Source organism: Stegostoma tigrinum, chromosome 30 (genome assembly GCF_030684315.1).
Source record: "Stegostoma tigrinum isolate sSteTig4 chromosome 30, sSteTig4.hap1, whole genome shotgun sequence".
NCBI lineage: Eukaryota > Metazoa > Chordata > Chondrichthyes > Orectolobiformes > Stegostomatidae > Stegostoma > Stegostoma tigrinum.
The window spans coordinates 11,693,852-11,717,807 of record NC_081383.1 but is presented as its reverse complement, the minus strand read 5'-3'; the positions used below and the strand labels follow the sequence as shown (position 1 = coordinate 11,717,807).

The 23,956-nt window shown below is 43.4% G+C and overlaps 1 protein-coding gene across 3 annotated transcripts in view; it reads left to right on the top strand.

Moving 5' to 3' along the window:
- The window catches only part of LOC125466046 (ADAMTS-like protein 5), a 161,269-nt gene that overhangs the window by 100,167 nt on the left and 37,146 nt on the right, over window positions 1-23,956 (top strand). For all 3 annotated transcript variants that reach the window (XM_048560158.2, XM_059638526.1, XM_048560157.2), the window contains exons 3-4: window positions 20,567-20,721; window positions 23,409-23,469. In XM_048560158.2, the coding sequence (XP_048416115.2) occupies window positions 20,567-20,721; window positions 23,409-23,469 (216 nt within the window). The remainder of the gene's footprint in view (window positions 1-20,566; window positions 20,722-23,408; window positions 23,470-23,956) is intronic.

Sequence of the window (23,956 nt, the reverse complement as noted above, 5' to 3'; positions counted from 1 at the left end):
TTCAGTTGTTGTGAACTGATCGATTATGTGAACTGAGAAGCAATAACGCCAAATGTGATCTTTATGTGAAGAGAAAAAAACACTTTAAGTAAGATTTCAATGATCTAGGCATTAAATTGAGTAGAATGATACTTCAACCTCCTGGAGTGTGTGAAGGAGATGTCAGCACAAACAAGTTCCTGGATCAGAACAGCTAGATTAATTTGCTGCTATTTCTACCTGTCGGCATGTCCCATTGTCCCATTGTACCTGGAATGTCATGCCCCCATTGTTCACTGTTACAAACGGCCTTTTCATCTCCCCACTTCACCAATCTTTGGCACACTGCCACCCTTCTTCCATGCGTGCACACAATGGAGAAAGTGGGTGTTGAATATGTTGTAGGGAATTCTTGAACATCGATGACCATGAGGTGCTGCTTGGCTGGGGGCATCAGTTTGCACATATGGCGTCACAATTCAAACACGACCTGGCCCCCAGAGTCAATTGTGAATACATACACACAAATATACATTCATATGTCATCTCTATATACAATATGTGGGGCATGCTTTTTGTCTCTGTTGTGCTGCAGACTTTTTGGTTTGCAAGATGAAATACTTTACAAAAGCTGTTTGTAAATTGTTGCAGCACTCGACATGGACCAAAGCCAGTCTGAGCTCTCAGGCCGCTGAGAATGCATTCCTTCAGGCCCGAGATAAGTCCTGTTCCCATGGCAGTTATTATCAACAGTGTAAAACTATTTATTACAGCTTTATCCTGGAAGTGAGAAATATTGGGAGAATTTACATGTATAATGAAAATGCCTTCACAGGATTACCCTCCCTCACATTAAGGGAATCGTTTATAGGCCATCTCTTTGAGTTAATTATGGTCGTAAAATCCTTCAAGTGACCAAAACCCTAAAGGGAAAAGCAATTTAATTAACTACTAATCTGTCATTGCCCTTTGAGGTCATGTCCATCACTGCCTGAGAGTTTACCCTTTTCCATCCGCTACACTTTGTGTGGTCACACTATACTGTCTGTTACCCTCTACGTAAACATTCTCTCCATTGATCACTCACTGTATGATCATTTTCTCTTATCCATCATCCTCCATATAATTTTTTACAATCCTTCACCTTTTGGATAATCAATCCTTGTACCTGATTATTGTCAATGTCTTTTTGAACTTAGCAGTTTTGACCTCCAATTGCAGTCATCAAATGGTTAATGAAGCAGTTTGCTGATCCTGTGGAATATCAATGTTGCAAACAGCTGCACAAATGTGGCTTGGTAAAATAATACTCCTGAGTGTTAGATAAAAGCTAAGCAAATGTTTCTACATTAAACATTTCAGATTAGTTACCCTCCCCTGCATTTTTACTCATAACCCTTGGAAAACTCCAGGCATACTTGTGGGGAATAATTTCTTCAGTCACTACAATGGACTGAAGCATTAGATTTCTCCAGTGTGGTTAATTTCTGGATCAGAAATGGACAGAAGATCAGTGATGGAGATATTATGTGACAATGTATGATGTCAACTAACATTAAATATATATTCTCTTCTTGAAAAATCTGTTTGGAAATTCTTTTCCCAAATAACTATTGCTTTGATCTAAACCCTTTCACATAACATTGTCAGGTCGTTTATCCAAGACATTATCACATTTGAGGTAACATGAGCAGCCCTTATTGATATCGCTAGAAAGAAATCAATGAAAATGTTCGAAACACTGATCAATACATACTGGAATACTAAATGACAAGATGTTGCGATATGGCAGCTGAGATCAAGAGTTAGCCATTGATCTGTCATGTCCCCTAGTCACCATGTGAATGTCCTGTCAAGAAACTTGGGGGAAGGTGATGGCCTAGTGATATTATCACTAGACTATTAATCCAGGAGCTCAATTAATGTTCTGGCAAATGGGTTTGAATCCCACCATGTCAGATGGTGGAATTTGAATGTATTAAAAATTTAGAAATAAGAGTCTAATGATGAACATGAGTCCATTGCCAATTGTTTAAAAAAATCCCTCCTGGTTCACTAATGTTCTTTCCTTCTTTAGGGAAGGAATCTGTCATCCTTACCTGGTCTGGCCTACACATGACTCCAGACCCACAGCAATGTGGTTGACTTTTAATTTCCCTCTACAGCAATAAATGCTGGTCTAGACAGTGACACCTACACCTAGTGAGCGAATGAAAAGAATCTTCACTGTGATAATGCCTGTAACCTGAGATGTGAAGGTCTCACACACCATCTTACACCAGATCATTTCAAGCATGATTGTCCGCTGGTACACTGTTGTAAACTAGTAGCTTAGTACAAGCCCAGACACTTATATGCCTGAAAACTATTATTTGTATCTAATTGTGAATTGTGATAAATGTACATTTGGATTTCCCAATACCATGATAACTACACTCTGTTTCTTATGTTATGGCAGACAACATACCCATTGCCACATCAGATAAAACAACTGATCAGAGGCAACTTGGCACCAGGCATGACCTTATAATTGATGGGGCAAGTTTAAGTGGACAGCCTTCTCCTATTCATATTTCTCATGTTCTGGTGTTTCACTTTCTTAGTTTACAGGGATATGCTGTAAATGCCAAATATAATTGGCCATTTCTGATTATCTTAAATGATTGCCTGTCATTTATAACCCATGAAGCATCAGCCACAAGATTGGAAAGGCACATTGTCCTGATTGGGAATGTCAAGTTCCCTTTCCAGAAGAACATTTGGGCTTTTCTTTACGATAAGTTTTCTAGCACAGCAAATGAATGACCAGATTTATTAAAATTAATTTCACATTGGGAATTAAACTCATGGCACCTAGTTTTGTGAATTATTACCATAACTACCCAACTGATTCCATCCCTGCCTTTATCTGAACTGGCTAATTTCAGCTTGTAGGGTAAAGTCGTTAGGCACAGACCCCATAGATTAGCTAAAACACAAATGACCAGGTTTCACACTCCTGCTAATGTGTGGACAGGATAAGGCTGGTCTCCTTTGCCCACATGGTTGCATAGTGCACCGATGCTCAAGATGAATAATGGCCCTATGGGCATGGCATCTAAATGTACCTAGTACTTGTATAACACCCATGAATAGAAAAGCAACATTCATGACTTCAAAATGTCCCAAAGCACTTTTACCAAGAATGAGATAAGTTTGAAATGTAGTCTTTCTTGTCATGTGAGAGTGACAGCAACCGGGTTTGCACACAAGCTTCTAGAAACAGTATTGCATTCATGACAAAATAATCCTTGTTAATTGAACGATAACTATTGTCCAAAACATCAAGAGGATTCTGTTACTCTTCTTCATTGGAGTACCATGAGATCTTTTATCTCCACCTGAGAGGGCAGAAGTTGCCTCAGTTTAGTCAAAAGAAAGCATCTCCAATAGTGCAGCGATCCATCAATCCAGCACAGACTATCAATCTAGAAATCTGCACTCAAGACTTGGGGTGGAATTTGGTGAACTCCTCATGATGTGTTATTGGCATGTGGTGGTGTATGTGGCAGTGTAGAAAATTTTATCAGTGGAAGTGTTGCAGATCTTGCCCACACTCTGCCTCTACAAGCACTGCTCAATTGAGGTCCTTAAATAGGCAATTAATGGCCATGTGTTGGCCTCACCCTGGCTTCACTGATATTCGCCCATCAGCAAGTGAAGAACTCACCATGTGGAGATCAAACATGGTCAGGGTGTATTTTGGACTTCTAGAGTGTGTTCCATGTTCAGTGACTGATCAAGGGACCCAGCAGAGAGAAGGGCAGGCTGTCTGAGAGACATCTGTCTGCTTTTGCTGCCAACCCCTGCCCTACGTCCTTTCCCCTTGACCTTCATTTCAGAATACCCCCTCTCTCGACTTGTGGGCTGGGTACCTCATTCATCGTGGGTCGCACTTGGGTGCATTATCAGTAACAGACACATCTCTCCGATGGCACCATTGAGCAATGAGGAGCTGCCAGCCTTTGATTGCAATCAGGATTTCTAGCCTCAAGATCCACAATCCCAAAGAAGAGTTGCCTCAGCCATGTGCTTGATCTGCCCTTAATTCAATTGACCTTCCTGAGGGGAATTCATACAACACAGAAGAGGGCCTTTGACTCATTGAGTCTGTGCCAAGTCTATGTGAGCGTCTTCCAGCCAGTCGTAGAAACATTGGAAATAAGAGGAGGTATAGGTAATTCATCCTTCAAGCTGTTCAACCATTTGACATGATCGTGGCTGATCACCCAACTCAGTCCCCTGTTCCCACTATTTCCCCATATTCTTCGATTCCTTTAGCCCCAAGAACTGTATCTATCACTTTGAAAACATTCAATGTTTTGATGTCAACTGCTTTCTGTGGCAGAAAATTCCATAGGCTCACCACTGTCTGGGTCAAGAAGTTTCTTCTCATCTCAGTCTGAAATAGCCTACTCTGTATCTGTAAACTGTGACCCCTGGCTGTAGACTGCCAGGCCGTCAGGAACTTCCTTTCTGTGTTATCCTGTCTAGTCACATTAGAATTTCATAGGTTTCCATGAAATGCCCTGTCCTTTTGCTGAATTCCACAGAATATAGTTCTAACAGATCTAGCCTCTCCCCATACATCAGTCCTGCCATCCCAAGAATCAAGTCAAGACCCCTGTTTCCTCCATTAAATACCACACTTTGAATGGGACTTGAACCCATAACTTTCTGATGTGAGGCCGGAATGCCGTCAACTTAACCGTGGCTGACACTAATAATGTGAGGAGTGGGGGCAAGAGGGGAAAATCTAGAATTTGTTTGGTTTGACTTGAATTTGGTGACCTTTAATGAAATGGCATTGAGCACAACACATTCCAAATACAGTCCACTGAAGATGAAGACAGTGTGCATTGCAGGAAGCTCACACAAGGCTAAGTCCACAATCCCACGCCCCCAGTGAAGAGGTTGAACTTGAAGGGAGTGTGTGTCAGGTATGAATGTACAACACTTGTTAAGAGCAGGATAATAAAATTAACTCCAGTTTTGCTGGCCCTCATTTTAAAAAAAATACAGGAAGCATTAAGCTGTTGAAAAAGAATTTTGGGGAAGGCATTTGACTTTACCTGGTAGAACGCGGAATCCTGTTTATGTTATCAGCATATCCCAGAAAGGAGCCAGAGATGAACAATTTACAGGCTGCCATACCGTTGACCATCACTGGCAATGTGCAGGGCATGGTAAACACAGGGCAATGGAGACAAGGCAGGGGTGGCTGGGCTTGGGTGACTGACTCTTCAGAGGATGGGTGAGTCTTGATGGACTGAATGGCCTCTGTCTGCTCTGCAGGGATTCAATGATTCTGTGTACATCCACGTCTTCCAGGAGACTGCAGGTTTCAGCAATAGGGTCCAGGATAGGGCAGAGATGAGTGTCCATTACTGGGGCTGGGGCTCATTTTGTTCAGGTCCACGAGGGTATCATTGTGGCCAGTCCAGTGCAGGTCCCAGTCCAGGACCAGCACTGGGGGCTTGTGATTTCTGTCCCTGACCTTTGTCAACAACAACCGACCATGAGAGATGGAGCTTCCCAAGCATTGGTGCTCAGTCACATCCACAATGGTGACCTTGTGTTGGGTGTTGGAGCAGCAAATGGTCAGGAAGATGGATATAGCCACTGCTACTATTGATGTGGCTGATGCTCCTCCTTTGGTGGCCCATGAAGGTGGAGCCACAGAAGAAGCTGCCCACCTACTCTGAAGGCTAACAGTTGGGAAATGGTCTTCAAAGCGCTGAAGCTTAACCTCCAAACCAAAGAAAGCACCAAAGAAAGTCCATACATCTCAGCCCACCTGTTCCATTATGTTTCCCACACAGTCAGGAGGATCTGCCAAGCTCTAGTAGGATTCCTATCACTACATTAATTTTGGATATCTGGTAAGCCTAGACAAGAGTTTGATTCCTTTACAACTCTATGACTCTATGTATCAAGCACTGACACCCAACCCCTGAATTGTTTACACTGAGCCACAGGGAGAAGGAACAGTCTTAAATGATCTGCTATTCCTGCTAATGAATAGTACGGGCAGCAGAGCCCTAACAAAAGCAAGCTGTGGCACATGTTGGAATCAGAAATGAAATCCAAAGGTACAGGAACCCTTAGCAGACCTGAGACCATCCGTGCAGAGAGAAACCAAGCTCTCATTTCCAATGTGTTGACAGGTGAAACATGAAACATTAACTCTGTTCCTCACCCTACGGATACTCCATCTGCAGAGATCCGCCCCATGGTTCTGTTTTGAGTGAGAAATAGTAAAAGATGAAGGTGACCAATAAGTAAACTTAATTAAAAGATCCAATACATTTCAAATGAGGAAGTCACAGGGAAATGTAATGAAAAGCTAATATTTAATACTGGCATGGTCTATTGAAATGTCAGGGAGGTAGCAGCAATTAATATACAGGATGAACTTCTCTGTGGTTGGGATTTCTAATCATACCATGACAGATTCTGAAATTGAATTTAACCTCATAATTTATGAGTTGCAGAAATAAAAAATAAAGCAGCTGGTGCATGAAGTGTCAGCTGTGAAGCAGTAGATAGCATTTCTGCCTCTGAATCCTGGTTTGTGAGTTCAACATCTCCCCAGAGAACTGATCACAAGACTCTGGGACTAGGACTTCAGAGCAGGAATGAGGGAAGTGCATAAATGGTTGGAGGCATTATCTTTTCTCGAGGGAAGTAATCCAAGGATTCATCCACACTTTTTGCTGGATTTTCAAAACTAAGTGGCATGGATGGGCCGAAGGGCCTCGTCTGTAGTGTAATACTCTTACTCTGACTATATTGTAGGGCAGCAGGAGCTTCCATTGGTGTCCCAGCTCATTCAATGCTAGTAAAAGAATATATTATCTGGTTATTCCTTGGTCATTACTTCATTGCTGTTTCCTGTTAGAAACGCAGAATCATAGAAAATGGGAGCAGTAGTCAGCCATTCAGCCCTTCAAGCCTGTTCTACCATTCAATAAGATCACGACTGATCATGTACTCAGTACCCTGTTCCTACTTTCTTCCCATACCATTTGAACTCTTTGGTCCTAACAGAACCAGATCTATCTCCTTCAGGAACAGCAACTCATATTCCACCTGGGAACCCTGCAGCCATATGGTATCAATGTGGACTTCACCAGTTTCAAAATCTCCCCTTCCCCTACTGCATCCCTAAACCAGCCCAGTTCGTCCCCTCCCCCCACTGCACCACACAACCAGCCCAGCTCTTCCCCCCCACCCACTGCATCCCAAAACCAGTCCAACCTGTCTCTGCCTCCCTAACCGGTTCTTCCTCTCACCCATCCCTTCCTCCCACCCCAAGCCGCACCCCCAGCTACCTACTAACCTCATCCCACCTCCTTGACCTGTCCGTCTTCCCTGGACTGACCTATCCCCTCCCTACCTCCCCACCTATACTCTCTCCACCTATCTTCTTTACTCTCCATCTTCGGTCCGCCTCCCCCTCTCTCCCTATTTATTCCAGTTCCCTCTCCCCATCCCCCTCTCTGATGAAAGTCTAGGCCCGAAACGTCAGCTTTTGTGCTCCTGAGATGCTGCTTGGCCTGCTGTGTTCATCCAGCCTCACATTTTGTTATCTTAGCGTTTTGCCATCAACTGCTTTCTGTGGCAGAGAATTCCACAGGCTCATAACTGTCTGGGTGAAGAAATTTCTCCTCATCTCAGTCCTGAATGGCCTACCCAGTTTTCTGAGGTGTGTCCCCTGGTTTTGGACTCCCTCGTCATCAATAACATAATTCCTATCTTTATCCTGTCTAGTTCTGTTAGAATTTATAAGTTTCTGTCAGATCCCACGCCCCCTTCCACCCAGTCTTCTAAGCTCCTATTAAGTGATCCTAACTGATCCCATCTCTCTTCATATGTCAGTCCTGCTATTCCAGGAATCACGCTGTGATAAACCATTGTTGCACTCTAACCGTAGCCAGAACACCCTACCTTCGATAAGGAAATCAAAACTGCACAAAACAACCCATGTGTGGTCTCACTAAGGCCCTGTACAATTGCAGCAAGATGTCCATGCTCCTCCCCATTTGAATCTTCTCATTATGAAGGCCAGCATACTATTTGCCTACTTGACCATCTGATGCACCTGCATACTGCATAATTTACCTGTTATTGCCACCAAAGTGGATGACCTCACACTTATCTACATTGTACTTCATCTGCCTTTGCATTTTCCCACTAACTCAATGTGTCCAATTCACATTGAAGCATCTCTGCATCCTCCTCACATTCAGCCTCGCACACAGCTATGTGTTGTCTGCAACCCTGGAGATATTACATCTACTTCCCTCATCTAAATCATTAATATCAGTTTGTTTGCAAATTGGCTCCTGCATTTTCCCACGTGAACTCAGTAACTACCGTTGAAAAATACTGTGTTCATTATAAAGGGCTTTGAGACATCCTGGCAACACAATGGCAATACAAAGACAAATTCTATCTTTCTTTATACCCTATACAGCTGATTGTTGGGCATCATGGCTAGATACTTCCTATCCTTTTCACTGTTGGTATGTCAACTCCTGGAAAAGACAGGAAGAAGGTAACACAAAGCCTTGAACCACGTGGAAATAAGAATTCCTTTGTGGGTATGTGAGCGCTAGAGGTCCTACCATGTCTCCTCACCCATGACTCAGGTTGATCCCGTTATGACTGAAAATCTTAGAACCCTACAGTGTGGAAGTAGGCCTTTCACCCTCCAAAGAACGTCCCTCCCTTACCCACACCCCTCCACAACCCTGCATTTCCCATGGCTAATCACCTAATCTGCACAGCTTTGGACTGTGGGTGGAAACCAGACCACGCAGAGGAAACCCACACAGACACAGGAAGAATGTGCAGATTCCACACTGTTGGCCAGAGGTGGAATCAAACTCGGATCCCTGGTATAGGGAGGCAGCACTGGGCCACGGTGCCGCTGAGTTACTCTGTTGAATGAATAATAGCTTTAAGTAAAAAGGGCATTACATCACCTGCTGAACAAAGGGTGGGCTACATGTGCAGTCATAAGACATAAGAGAATAAGACATAGGAGTGGAAGTAAGGCCATTCGGCCCATCAAGTCCACTCTGCCATTTAAATCATGGCTGATGGGCATTTCAACACCACTTCACTGCACTCTCCCCGTAGCCCTTGATTCCTTTTGAGATCAAGAATTTGTCAATCTCTACCTTGAAGGCATCCAAAGTCCCAGCCTTCACTGCACTCTGCAGCAATGAATTCCACAAGCCCACCACTCTCTGGCTGAAGAAATGTCATCTCATGCCAATGCTGTCCACATCCTGAGCACAAAGGAGAAGAATCTGTGAGATATGATTGTTCTAATTTGACAAAAACATACTTGGATCCTAAAAGATTGCCCAGTTTTCTATGTTAGATATCACACTGGCATTACAAGAATGGCTTCACCAGTGAAGCCATTTCATTTCAGATTGATATAATTCCAGATTCTAGCTGTCAGTATTCTTTAATTTGCCAGTTTTCCTGTCCGGTCCCTGTGGGGCTGGTATATGATTTTTATTCCTAGCAAACTCACTCTACTTTGAGCTTATTAACTGACCACAAACTGCAGTGTAAGTGCTAAATGATCAACCCTCTTGGGATTCTGGTGGATTCATCAAAACTGTATTAAAAAAAACACCAGCAAAGTCATGCAGAGAAAAACAGGAATCAGCTTCTGGCCAAATAAAATTGTTTTGATTTTCATTAGCAGATCTCAAATAAGATTGATGACAATTGTGTGGTTTTTTTTAGTTGTTTCAAGAGCGTTGACCCTTTTATTTAAAAATAAGGAACAGTGTTTCGTTGTCTTCATGCAAGAACATATTGACAAAGCATTTTGGAACTTCAAAATGCTTTAGATGGCATGATGCAATATGGGCAACTGCATGCCTCAAGTTGGCAAATATAAACTGCCCATCATTGAACCCATCTAATTTTCAATTCAGTACAAATGACAATCAGGTGGGTAACATAATAATCTCTCCCCTCGGAGTAACGCCCAAACAGTGCAGATGAAAGAAGACTGCCAATGTTTCAGTTGAAGTTCTTTCTTTTTTAAACCATTTTTAACTAGTCGATGAACATGAGGGAACTTAATGTATGTAAAAGAAGTTGGTGACTGAGTTGACTCCAGAATCATTATATAAAGATCTATTTAGTGAACAGAGTCTACGAGTAGATTGCTGGGAATGAAAAATGTTTACTCAGGAATGTTGAAAGAAAAGCATTTTCAAAAAGCATGACAACAAGAAATATGATCCAAGGATATAAGTGTGTGTCATAGGAGATTTCTAATAATTTATAGAGGGTTAAGAGTTTGAAGATGGAAAGTCTACCCATGCCTGCTCTCTTATTGAAGAATGAGAGTATCAGGCACCTGACTGAAATAGCCAGCAATATTTTTCATCAGTTTACATGCAGGTGATTTAATTTCTCTTCAAAGTTTTGAATCATCAACTATGCTGTAGTGGTGCAATGGTAATGTCCCTACCCCTGGAACTGGACGCTCACGTTCAAGACCCACCTGCTTCAGAAGTGTATATTAATATCACTGAGCAGGTTGATTAGGAAAAATGGGCTGTTTCTTTAAAAAAAAACAGCTTGAGAGGTGTGGCTCTGTTGTGGTGTAGTGGTAGTATCTCTACCCCCGGACCAGGTTCCAGTCCCACTTGCTCTAGCAGTACATGATAACACCTCTGAACAGGTTGATTAGAAAATAGATTAATGCTTTAAAAAAAGAGATGGACTAACAGGGCCTTCTGTGGTGCAATGGTAGTGTTCCCTACTCCTGGATTGAGAAGCCTGCATTCAAATCCCATCTGATCTGGAGATGTGTAATAACATGTCCAATCAGGCTGATGCAAACAATTCATTATTTTTTAAAAAAATCATCACCCAAATGCAGCAGCATCTTGTATGTAATGTGAAAATTAGTCATATGTACGACAACAAAGAGGAAAAGAATCCCCAGTTCCAGTCCTCAGTGAGCTAGTTGTTTAAGTCTGTGCTGCCCACAGTGAAGCTGAAGCAGCCCATGTTGTGATATGAGAAAACTATTCACCTGTTGGCAATTATTCCCCAAATGTAGTACATCTGTTTATTAGCCTGCATGCTACTTATATATACACTCAATGCTGTCAACGTTGGGAAAATTGTAGGTGTGTGCTTTACGGCCAAAGGCATTATAACGAGGTCCCTCACAGCAAACAAGACATGAACACAGTCAAAACTAGCAAACTTCTTTACATGGGCTGCAAGAAATGGGATTCATGTATTTCAATTGGTTCCTCTTTGTCTTCTTTTTCTCTCTTCCTCACTCGCCCTCTGTCTCTGTTTTTTTCTCCTTTTCCAGCCTGTCAAGCAATGGATTTGGCAGGTAATTATCTGAGAGACAGTAATGAAATGTTTTCATTTCCTGGGACAACCATGTCTTCTTGAATTACCCCCACAGTCTGAAAACATAAGAAATTGAGATCCTCAGGAGATCATGACCTCCCACAGAAGGGAAGGTATTCTATTGTGGTATTTTTTCAGGAACCTATTGCTGGGACCTTGTGGTATTTATCACCTTCACCAGTACATGTTACTGAATAAGGATTATTTGAAGTAATTTATTGCTACCAATCTTCCTGTGTCTTTGCTTTGTCTAGAGCCTTTCTGTGATTAGTGGTAGAGGATACACCAGTGTAGATTATCTACAGAAGTGGCTCTGTTCTTGAATGACATGGAGATACAACTATGTTTGATTAGGCGTAACTACGACAAGCCAAGGGAACTGATGCAGATACCTCTGCTCTCTCTGAAAACTAGAATAGAACTCCCTTGCCTCCACCCACAGATTTTGTGTGACATGAGAATAAATGAAGTCAATGTAACGTCAAATTAATCCCTTCACAGCTATTAACTTTTACAACATGTTTAATTTTGAAGTTACTATTCCCTTCCAGCTGTTCTCCACGTGTCAGAATTCCTAACTGGATACATGCTAAACCAGGATCTTTAATTTTGAATAAAATTGATGCAGAGTTGAAGAGGAAATGTTAATGTCACGTCTAAGTTAAATTGGATAAAATTGGAAAGTCTATTGAGGCATTCTGCCATCAACCCGAACCATAGTTTATTGACTCGTCTGTTGATTATCGAATCAAATAGAATAGAAATTTACTGTCACATGTACTTTTATCAGAAAAATACAGAAACGTTTTATAAGTGACCACACCATGGCACCAATATTACTGACAGGAATCACACATAAAAATAAAAAATGTATAATTAAGACAAAGGTAATCACGGTTCAGCTTCTGGGCTTGGAGAAAGCCGATTAATGAACAATGGAGATGCAGCAGGGACAAGTCCACCATTCTGGAGTGAGAATGCCGTGCTGTGACATTCCTGGGCGGGGGACTCAATTACAACAGGTCATGAGTTCAAAGTGAGAGGAGGAAAGTTTAAGGGAGATATGCATGGAAAGTTCTTTACGCAGAGGGTGGTGGGTGCCTGGAACGTGCTGCCAGCGGAGGTGGTAAACGCAGACACGATAGTGTCTTTTAAGATGTATCTGAACAGGTACATGGATAGGCAGGGAGCAAAGGGATACAGACACTTAGAAAATAGATGACAGGTTTTAGACAGAGGATCTTGATTGGGGCAGGCTTGGAGGGCCGAAAGGCCTCTTCCTGTGCTGTAATTTTCTTTGTTCTTTGTTCTTTGGGGTGAGTCTGCCACTGGAATACAGATCCAGAAGCCTCCGTCGAAGAAGCGCGCTATGCTAGGCCAAAACTGCCAAATCGGGCCACTGGAGCTGGAGAAGCCACCTGGTCCCCATTCCACGTTCTTCCAGACACTGCTGCTGATCCACCGTCTGTCCCTTTTGACAACACTTGCACTCTTTCAGGTGTCCGGGCCTAGCAGCGGGCCTGAAGCCTCAGCGGTCCTGTGAGTCCAGGCTGGAGGAGTCAGCCCAGGGCCTGTTCCTCGCTCGATACGGACAGGATGGGATAGAGCCATATCTGACTCATCCTATCATTCCTGCACCTACCTTTGCCACCAATTTAGCAAAGCAGTGGATAACCCTTACACTTGTCCTTTGTAGACTAGGTTATCAGATAGATGAAGGTAGAACAAAAAGAGTAAGTTTTTTCCTCATATCAAAATTTGCAAATATATGTCACTTTAGATATATTAAATCACTCAAGGAGACAAAGAAATTTCTATGTTTTTTGCAATTCATGGTTAATGTAATGGAAGGGAAGGAAGATCATGAAAAAAACATCCTGGGTTTCTGTTTGGATGATTCTTTAATGATAGGTAGTTTTAGCGGAGGTGAGTGAAGTAGGTAACGAGGACTGCAATGGTTCAAGAAGGCAGCTTACCACCACCTTCTTAAGGGCAACTGGAGACAGGCAATTCATGTTGGTCTGCTGGCAAAGCCCACATCCTAAAACAAAAGGTGATTCAAGAGGTGGTTGAGCTACATCCAGTCTAGACCCATGAATGAACTCATGTCTAGACCCAGTGTGTACCCTATATGCTGAAAGTGCACTATTTAATAAAGAGGAGCAAAGGCAGAGCTATATTGGTGGGCAGAGGTGATTGATTTGCTCGGAACAAGGTTATCAATTGTAAAAGCATCAATGAGACTGTACCAGAAGTGTCATAGGTAGAGAGTGTGAGATGAGTTGGATTTTTCTGAGAGCCCGTGGAGGGTCTGGGAGATTCTTTTGCTTAGGCAATAAACAATTGGATTGAAAGAGTGTAGAGCTTAGTCCCATTTTAAGTAGTTTCACATAACATCATTTTGTTAGAATGTCATTAAAGATTTACTACACAGTTAATCATTTTGTATTTGCTTGCCCTTTCATGACATACTTTGGCCAGAAGTATCTGTATCATGGACAAAACATTCAGTGAAAGTCATAGATCAAATTACTGCAGATGCGGGAATCTGTATCGAAAGCAAAAAATGCTGGAAATCACAGCGGGTCAGGCAGCCCTGATGAGCTCTGATGAAGAATTATCTAGACTTGAAACATTAACTTGCTCTCTCTCCACGGATTTTGCCTGACCCACTTGTGATTTTCAGCATTTTTTGTTTTCACTTCAGTGAAAGTCCATTGCTTGAGTGTATTAAAATATAGTCTGGGCTTAAATTGTCATAAAACCACAATGGGCATGCTGTGCATATGTATGGTTACTCATAGAAAATGTTCACAACTGACAATTACTGCACTTACAATAAGTTTGTAAAGGCACATAAATAACAATTAACGACGCATGCCCTTAGAACTTTATCTGCCCAGGTCAATGGAAACTTTAATAATGTACTTTGTCATGCTTGGAACATTCTGTCTGTGTAGACTGTTCGGCTTCTGTGCCTTTAGAGAAGGCATTTATTCACTGTCCAAAGTATCCAAAGCAATCTAGTTGGAGTTGCTTTTCTTTGCTTCATTATTTTACCCTATAACGACTTAGTAAATTCTGTACAATGACTGGCAAACATCCCGAAATGGCTAGGGGTCGTGGACTCCCAAAAGGAAGTGACAAACTGTAATTTTGCCACAACTGTTACTTTCTGCTGAATTCCCAGTATCTGACCTGCTGTTGTAGTCACTGTATTTACAGGGCTGTTTCCATTCAGTTTCTGCTCAATGGTAAATGGCCTGCACTTTCTTGCTTTCTGCCTCCCTCCAGATGGATCATTCACTTAGCACCTCTGGCAGAAGATGGCAGGAAATGTTTCAGCCTTACACTAAGTACACGGATCACATATCATTGAAGACGGTGATGTTTGTGAAGCTCCCTCCAGTTATTTGTTTAATCATCCATCACCATTCATAACTGGATGGGACAGGACTGTGGATTCCTGATCCGGTTCGATGGTTGTCAGATCATTTTACTCTGTTGCATGCTACCTCCACTATGAGGCTTGCATATAATCCTGTGTTGTGGTTTTGTTAGGTTTGCACTTCACTTTTAGGGCCAAACGCTTAGCTAAGGTGAACACATCGTAGATGTAACCAAATCAAATCTGAGACATAAGAATATGCACTAAAGTACTGAAGGGTCTGTCAAACAAGTGGTTTCTGTAACTCAGCTATGCTAGGGTGAATAAAAGTGTGTGTGGCACCGAAAAGATTAATTGACAATTTTGACTGATAAGAGAAAGATTGTGCATGTCACAAGGATTGCAGTTAGATGGATGATTGAGAAATGGCATGTATCTGGTACACTTCAATTTCACCCTTATTCCTAGGGATCTCATGGATGCTTGAGTATCATGTTTTATTAACTTTATAGATGTTAAAAGCTTGATATCAGCTGACTACATCACAGTGTGTAATCTGGAGTGCTAATGATCCATTACATATGACTTAAAGCTAAAACGATATTATGGGGGAACACCAGGGTATTTGTAATCCTCATTTCATAATAACGTCAAGCATCAAGAATTTAAGATGCTGGTTTCATAATCCTGGACAAAGTCAGAAATCACACAACACTAGGTTATAGTCTAACAGGTTTATTTAAACTCACAAGTTTTCAGAGCGCTACTCCCTCATCAGGTGACAAACCTGACGAAGGACCAGCGCTCCAAAAGCTTGTGATTTTAAATAAACCTGTTGGACTATAACCTAGTTAATAAAATGTGAGGCTGGATGAACACAGCAGGCCAAGCAGCATCTCAGGAGCACAAAAGCTGACGTTTCGGGCCTAAACCCTTCATCAGAGAGGGGGATGGGGAGAGGGAACTGGAATAAATAGGGAGAGAGGGGGAGGCAGACCGAAGATGAAGAGAAAAGAAGATAGGTGGAGAGAGTATAGGTGGGGAGGTAGGGAGGGGATAGGTCAGTCCAGGGAAGACGGACAGGTCAAGGAAGTGGGATGAGGTTAGTAGGTAGATGGGGGTGCGGCTTGGGGTGGGAGGAAGGGATGGGTGAGAGGAAGAACCGGTTAGGGAGGCAGAGACAGGTTGGACTGGTTTTGGGATGCAGTGGGTGGGGGGCTGGTTGTGTGGTGCAGTGGGGGAGGGGACAAACTGGGCTGGTCCCTTCCCTTCCTCCCACCCCAAGCCGCACCCCCATCTACCTACTAACCTCATCCCACCTCCTTGACCTGTCCATCTTCCCTGGACTGACCTATCCCCTCCCTACCTCCCCACCTATACTCTCTCCACCTATCTTCTTTTCTCTCCATCTTCGGTCTGCCTCCCCCTCTCTCCCTATTTATTCCAGTTCCCTCTCCCCATCCCCCTCTCTGATGAAGGGTCTAGGCCCGAAACGTCAGCTTTTGTGTTCCTGAGATGCTGCTTGGCCTGCTGTATTCATCCAGCCTCACATTTTATTATCTTGGAATTCTCCAGCATCTGCAGTTCCCATTATCTCTGGGACTATAACCTAGTGTTGTGTGATTTCTGACTTTGCCCATCCCAGTCCAACACCAGCAACTCCACATCATAATCGTGGGGCAGTCAATAGATTCTCCACACAGCAAATAAGTGTGGGATCTCAGGACACCCGCAATCTTGGAAGAAGGAAAAATAAAATAGGCATATCAAAACACTAGAATTCCCTCTCTAAATGCCATGTCATTCTACCTCTATCTCTCTCTCTCTCCTCCTTTACAATACTCCTAAAAACCCACCTACGTGAACAAGCACCTGTTCTAATATCAGCTTAGTGTCAAATTTAGTCTGATAATTTTCCTCTGAAATGCTTTTTGATATTATGAAGCTGAAAATAAAAGTGCTATCAGTGCAAGTTTTTACTATATTTGGAGTTTTGGGTATTCATGTGAACTGTCATTGAAAATTCTTGGATCATATCTTGCTGATAACAAATAAAGATCATTTTGTTTTGATTGGTACATCCTCCAACATGAGAGTCAACACTATGTAATATGCACTTCAAAATAGTGAGAATAAATAGAACATTTGGAATAAAGTGACTTCTTACTTTATGCTTGCACAGGATTTGGGCATTATTAGCAATTGCTGCCCATCCATAACTGCTCTTGATATGGGTGACTATGAATCAATCACATTGCTTTTTGCTGGCAATCACATATAGGCCAGACTAAAGTAAGAATGGCAGATTTCCTTCCCTCTTGACTTTTAGTTATACCAAATAAACCATTTACAACTCGATGTAACCATCTGAATGAATATCCATTTGCGCAGAGTTTCCAAAATTTGGGTGATGGGTGATGGGTGCCTGGAACTCGCTGCTGGAGGAGGTAGTGAAAGCAGATAGTATAGTGACTTTTAAAGGGCATTTTGACAAACATATGAATAGGATGGGAATAGAGGGATATGGTCCCCGGAAGGGAAGGGGTATTAGCTGTGATGGGCAGCGTGTCCATGCTGGCTTGGAGGGCTGAAGGGCCTATTCCTGTACTATAATTTTCGTTGTTCTTTGTTCTTTTAAAGACACCTCAGCTGTTAACTTTAGCGTGTTGTACCCTGACATTCATTGCTTGCATTGGATGCTGTGAATATCAAAGTAACATGTTCTAGAGCAATTTCCTCAGAAACAATCTGAAGACATCAGCTGACGTATTGAAGAAAGCTGCTGAATATTGCTTCAGCTCTAGGCTTAGAATCAGTAAAATAATTGTTCTGATTTAAAGGAGCAGAGAAAGGAATCTGAATCTTTTGTTTTGGCTCTTTCAAGATCTAGTGGGCATTTTGGAATACTTCTCTTTGCAAGGCCGAGCAAGACTTTTTGCTGTGTTGTACCAAACTCCCTTTACTTTGCTAAGAGTAAATGAAGAGAGAATGATCCAGGTTTTCCTATTACTGTTCGAGCAGATTCAATGGTCAGGAATCCCCATTTAATTGTCAGCGATTTTTCCAATCAGAGCTCTGAGTCCACCCTGTACTGAATGTGTGGATCAAAGAAAACCAGGGAGAGATCTACCCAACAAAGTTTTGGGGGCCAAGGCAGATCCTTTATTTTCCAGCACCGGCTGTTGCATTTCAGAAGTTAAATCATTTCAAGTTCCCAAGCTATTTTTGGCAATGGGGAGAGGGAACTGGAATAAATAGGGAGAGAGGGGGAGGCGGACCGAAGATGGAGAGTAAAGAAGGTAGGTGGAGAGAGTATAGGTGGGGAGGTAGGGAGGGGATAGGTCAGTCCAGGGAAGACGGACAGGTCAAGGAGGTGGGATGAGGTTAGTAGGTAGCTGGGGGTGCGGCTTGGGGTGGGAGGAAGGGATGGGTGAGAGGAAGAACCGGTTAGGGAGGCAGAGACAGGTTGGACTGGTTTTGGGATGCAGTGGGTGGGGGGGAAGAGCTGGGCTGATTGTGTGGTGCAGTGGGGGGAGGGGACGAACTGGGCTGGTTTAAGGATGCAGTAGGGGAAGAGGAGATTTTGAAACTGGTGAAGACTGAGAGGTCCAGGAAGGTGAGGGATGTGCTGGAGATGGCCCAGGTGAACTGAAGGTTGGGGTGGAAGGTGTTGGTGAAGTGGATGAACCTCTCAGTCTCCATCTCAGGCAACCAGCTCGTAACTGATGTCCATTTCAAGCCCACCGACTCCCACAGCTACCTAGAATACACCTCCTCCCACCCACCCTCCTGCAAAAATTCCATCCCCTATTCCCAATTCCTCCGCCTCCGCCGCATCTGCTCCCACGATAAGACATTCCACTCCCGCACATCCCAGATGTCCAAGTTCTTTAAGGACCGCAACTTTCCCCCCACAGTGATCGAGAACGCCCTTGACCGCGTCTCCCGTATTTCCCGCAACACATCCCTCACACCCCGCCCCCGCCACAACCGCCCTAAGAGGATCCCCCTCGTTCTCACACACCACCCTACCAACCTCCGGATACAACGCATCATCCTCCGACACTTCCGCCATTTACAATCCGACCCCACCACTCAAGACATTTTTCCATCCCCTCCCCTGTCTGCTTTCCGGAGAGACCACTCTCTCCGTGACTCCCTTGTTCGCTCCACACTGCCCTCCAACCCCACCATACCCGGCACCTTCCCCTGCAACCGCAGGAAATGCTACACTTGTCCCCACACCTCCTCCCTCACCCCTATCCCAGGCCCCAAGATGACATTCCACATTAAGCAGAGGTTCACCTGCACATCTGCCAATGTGGTATACTGCATCCACTGTACCCAGTGTGGCTTCCTCTACATTGGGGAAACCAAGCGGAGGCTTGGGGACCGCTTTGCAGAACACCTCCGCTCAGTTCGCAACAAACAACTGCACCTCCCAGTCGCAAACCATTTCCACTCCCCCTCCCATTCTCTAGATGACATGTCCATCATGGGCCTCCTGCACTGCCACAATGATGCCACCCGAAGGTTGCAGGAACAGCAACTCATATTCTGCCTGGGAACCCTGCAGCCATATGGTATCAATGTGGACTTCACCAGTTTCAAAATCTCCCCTTCCCCTACTGCATCCCTAAACCAGCCCAGTTCATCCCCTCCCCCCACTGCACCACACAATCAGCCCAGCTCTTCCCCCCCACCCACTGCATCTCAAAACAAGTCCAACCTGTCTCTGCCTCCCTAACCGGTTCTTCCTCTCACCCATCCCTTCCTCCCACCCCAAGCCGCACCCCCAGCTACCTACTAACCTCATCCCACCTCCTTGACCTGTCCGTCTTCCCTGGACTGACCTATCCCCTCCCTACCTCCCCACCTATACTCTCTCCACCTATCTTCTTTACTCTCCATCTTTGGTCCGCCTCCCCCTCTCTCCCTATTTATTCCAGTTCCCTCTCCCCATCCCCCTCTCTGAGGAAGGTTCTAGGCCCGAAACGTCAGCTTTTGTGCTCCTGAGATGCTGCCTGGCCTGCTGTGTTCATCCAGCCTCACATTTTATTATCTTGGAATTCTCCAGCATCTGCAGTTCCCATTATCTCTGATACTATTTTTGGCAATGACAGGTTTTTGAGGGACAGGTTAGCCGGTCAGTAGTTAGTGTGTGTTAGTTGGTTGAAACTGAAGGGTGCCAGTTGGGTGGTGGGCGGTGTGTGTGATCCTATTAGGGTTTGGGGCCAAGTTAGTGTAGGTTTTTAATCCCCTAACATTTCCTGGATAACTCCTAAGATTAAGTGAGATGGAACCCTTTGAATTTTCCATTTTTGAATGACTCTGTCAAGAAGATCCAGGGTCAGGGGAATTGCCCAATTCCTGGAAAAGGAAATAATTAAAAGAAATTGAAAAGGGAAATATTTACAGCTTAGTGTGAAGGAACAACGAAGTGGGCCCAATTGAAGAATTCTTTCAAAGAACCAGCAGCAAGCACAATGGGCTGAATGGTCTCTTTCTGCAGTGTAAGATTCAGTGGTTTGCCCTTCATCATTTTCCACCTCACCTGGTTGTGGATATCGAGTGCAAAAAAGATGAAGGCTGAGCTAATACACACCGTCACCTTGACAGGCAGAAGACTGTAGCTTTTAAAGGACTTATTAACTCTGGCAGCTGAGTTGCCACTGATGTAATGGAAGTTTCACATTGGATGTATTGATCTAAGATGTTTTATTTATGCATGTTCCTCTCAAGTAGACTGCGAGTCAGAAACTGAGAAGATCTCAATGGCTGAACAGGGTACGTCAGCGCCGTCAGATTTGGTCCAATGAGTGGTCACCATGGGCCAGTTGGAGTGCTTGCTCCAGTACGTGTGGTGGGGGAGCATCCTTCCGGACCAGGCAGTGTTTGAGGTATGTGGTGAGAACCTTAGCCTCCCGAGTGCAAAGTTCTCAATGTTGCACTGGGCTTAATTGGCACTGATTCAGGCTGATATTCAACCTATTCCAGGTTGCTTTGCAGAGCTCCAGTTGTGCACTTCCATCGTGAGAAAACTACTGGTGTTTTTACACAGCAGAGTCCACCAATGGAAGAAATTGTGTAATGCAATAACTTGAAGCCAAGTGAGAAAATGGACATGGATGTTTAACCAATAATAATGAAGTTTAAGTCAACGTGTTGCAACATTTCCGATATTTTATTAACAGGTGTCATAGTAGGAATAAACACATCTGTGGTCATTGTGAGCTTGATATCAGCTCCAGACTCTTCCACCAGCAACCTACTGCAGCCAAGAATTTCAGAGCCTACACAGCAACGAGGGAAAATGTAGCAATGCAATAATAATAATAATAGTTATTCAATTGCTTGTCAGCTATTTTACTCCTCTGTATCATCTTACTCAATGAAATAACAAGTTTTCAGGTGTTTCAGTTCCTGAGATCCTAAAAACTGCTTATTAAAGTAGAAAAGAAACAGGTTTACAGAATCACGTTTTGAATTGCTTGCCATGCAAGAGAGAAGTAGAGCGCAGGTTTCTTAAATGGAGCCCAAAGTTTAAACATTTGAGGCAGTCGAGCCCAGATGTTATTGAAGAGGGAGTGCACAGTTTCTACCAGTGTTCTTGCTGCCTGTAGAGAGAGGTGGGCACCATGGAGTGCTTTATGTCCACCTCCAACACCTTCCCTCCCTGAACCACCCCCCTCACTTTTTTTCAACATCAGCATTGCATTTAACGGGCTTTGCTTGTTATTACATAATGGGGCACACAGGTGTTTTCCCAGCAATGGAAAAATATACATGATAAAGTCTATTCACAACAGTGTCTTAAAAAAGGCAGAAAGGATGCTTAAATAAATTTAAAAACTAACCAGGCTAGTTGATGCCGTTAACAGGCATTGTGTGTAAACATTCAGTTGGATGTACAAAGTGTTTATACTGATGTGGTTAATAGTGTATAAAAAGATTAGTTAGTGTGCCGTCTTGTGGTGTGGTAAACAAAGCACATAAAAGAAGTGGGGGCTCCCTAGCCCTGGGCCAAGAAGCCTGGGTCCCACCTGCTCCAGGGGTATGTAATAAAATCTCTGAACAGGTTAACTGGAAAAATAGAATCCCTACAATGTGGAAACAGGCCCTCCAGCCCACATCAATCCTTGCAGCATCCCACCCAGACCCCTCCCCCTATAACCCACACATCCCTGAACACTACAGGCAATTTAGCATGGCCAATCCACCTATGCTTCATACCTTTGGACTGTGGGAGGAAACCAGAGCACCCAGAAGAAACCCACATAGACATGAGGTGACGTGCAAACTGCACACAGACAGTCACCTGACGCTGGAATTGAACCCAGGTCCACTTGCAATGTGAAGCAGCAGTGCTAACCATTGAGTCACCATGCCATGAGGCAGATAGAACCAGGTGTCATTGAAGAAGGAGAACATGGTGCCCATCAATGCTCTCAGTGCCTTTAGAGAGAGGTAAGCACCACAGGGGATGGAGTGCCTTATTTGCCCCTCCAACTCCATTTTGATTTAGTCCAGTCCTTCTCTTCCTACCTCACCCCTCATTTTTTTTTCTTATTTTCAGTTTTGCCCTCAACAGGCTTTGCTTGTTAATGTACGATTGGGCACACGGGAGTTTTCCTGGTGGTGGAAAAAGATACATAATAAAGTTTATTCACAATTTCCTTTTGCCTCATAGAACATAAAAATATAAATAACCACAGGTGATTGGGGAGAAAAGAAAATAAAGGTCACTATTTGACGCTGGGAAAAAAAAGGCAAAACAAAAAAGCAGACTTAGAGGGTCATCTTGTGACGCAGCGATAGTGTCCCTGCCCCTGAACCAAGAGACTTGGATTCAAGTCCCACCTGCTCCAGAGGTGTGTAATAATATCTCCTACAAGTTGGTTAGAAAAATAGGTTAAACAAAAAAACAGTTTGAGGGAGCCTGTGTTGTTTTGAGATGGAAATTCAAGCAGTCACATCAGAAAACATTATATGGTCTGCATCCACAATGTTTTGCGGGAAAGGATTCTGTATTTTATCCACATACTCTCTGTATCAAACCATGCCCTGATTTCACTCCAAAGGCCTTCCTCAGATCCTGAGATTGCGCCCCATTGTTCTGGATTCTCCCAACACAGAAAATATCTTCTCTGAATGTTTCCTAATGAATCCTTTTATCGTTTTAAATTACATCAACCCTCAACCTTCAATATTCAAGAAAGTTGTCTCTGGATTAACAGAAGCAGATTGGACATAAGGAAGTTATTTGGACTCTATTCTCCAATTGAATTTATTTTTCTTTTCTGGGCATCCTTTCACATCCATGTTCTTAAATCCCTCCATTGCCTTACCTTTCCCTATTTTAGTTATCTCCTCCAGCCCTGAGATATCAGAGTTTTGGCCTCTTGAGCATCCCTGGTTTTAATCACTTCATCATTGGTGGACACGGCTTCAACTGCCCAGTTCTGGGTTACAGTTACCATAGCCCTTTACTTAACGACCCTACTTTCCTCATCTGAGATGCAGTTTTGCATTAATCATGTTGAGATATTGATAAGGTCCTCAGTTTGTTTGTTTTTTGCATTGGCAGGTACTTGAACACAGAGGATTGCCCAGGGGATCAGAGGCAATACAAAGTGTGTAATGTTCTGGTGAGTATGCTTCATATGGAACCTTTGCAGTACTGAATGCTCCTCACACTTTTCAAAAGGACACCACCTGATTTACTGTAGTTATCCAACATCCATCAAACCCAGTAACATATTCTACCTCCAACTCTATCCCAGCCTAACTGCTAAAGCCCTCACCAATATCTTTGCCACCCTCACTCTCAATAATTCCATTACTGTTCTAGCTTTAACTGTCTGGAACCTTTCGCTTATCGAAGACTCTACTGTTTTTATTCGAGGCTGCACTAAGTCCCATTCTTTTACAATTTCACCATTGCCCTATATTGTTTTCCAGTCTGTTAACTTTACAAGCTTAAAATTCCCATCTTCCTGTTTACATCCCTCTCTGAATTCACCCTTTGATATCCCAGAAACATCCTTCAATAACCATCCATGTTGAAATAGGAACTGAAAGTGCCTGCACATCTCAAAGTGCTGGCATCATCTGTGGGGAGAGACACAGTCAACA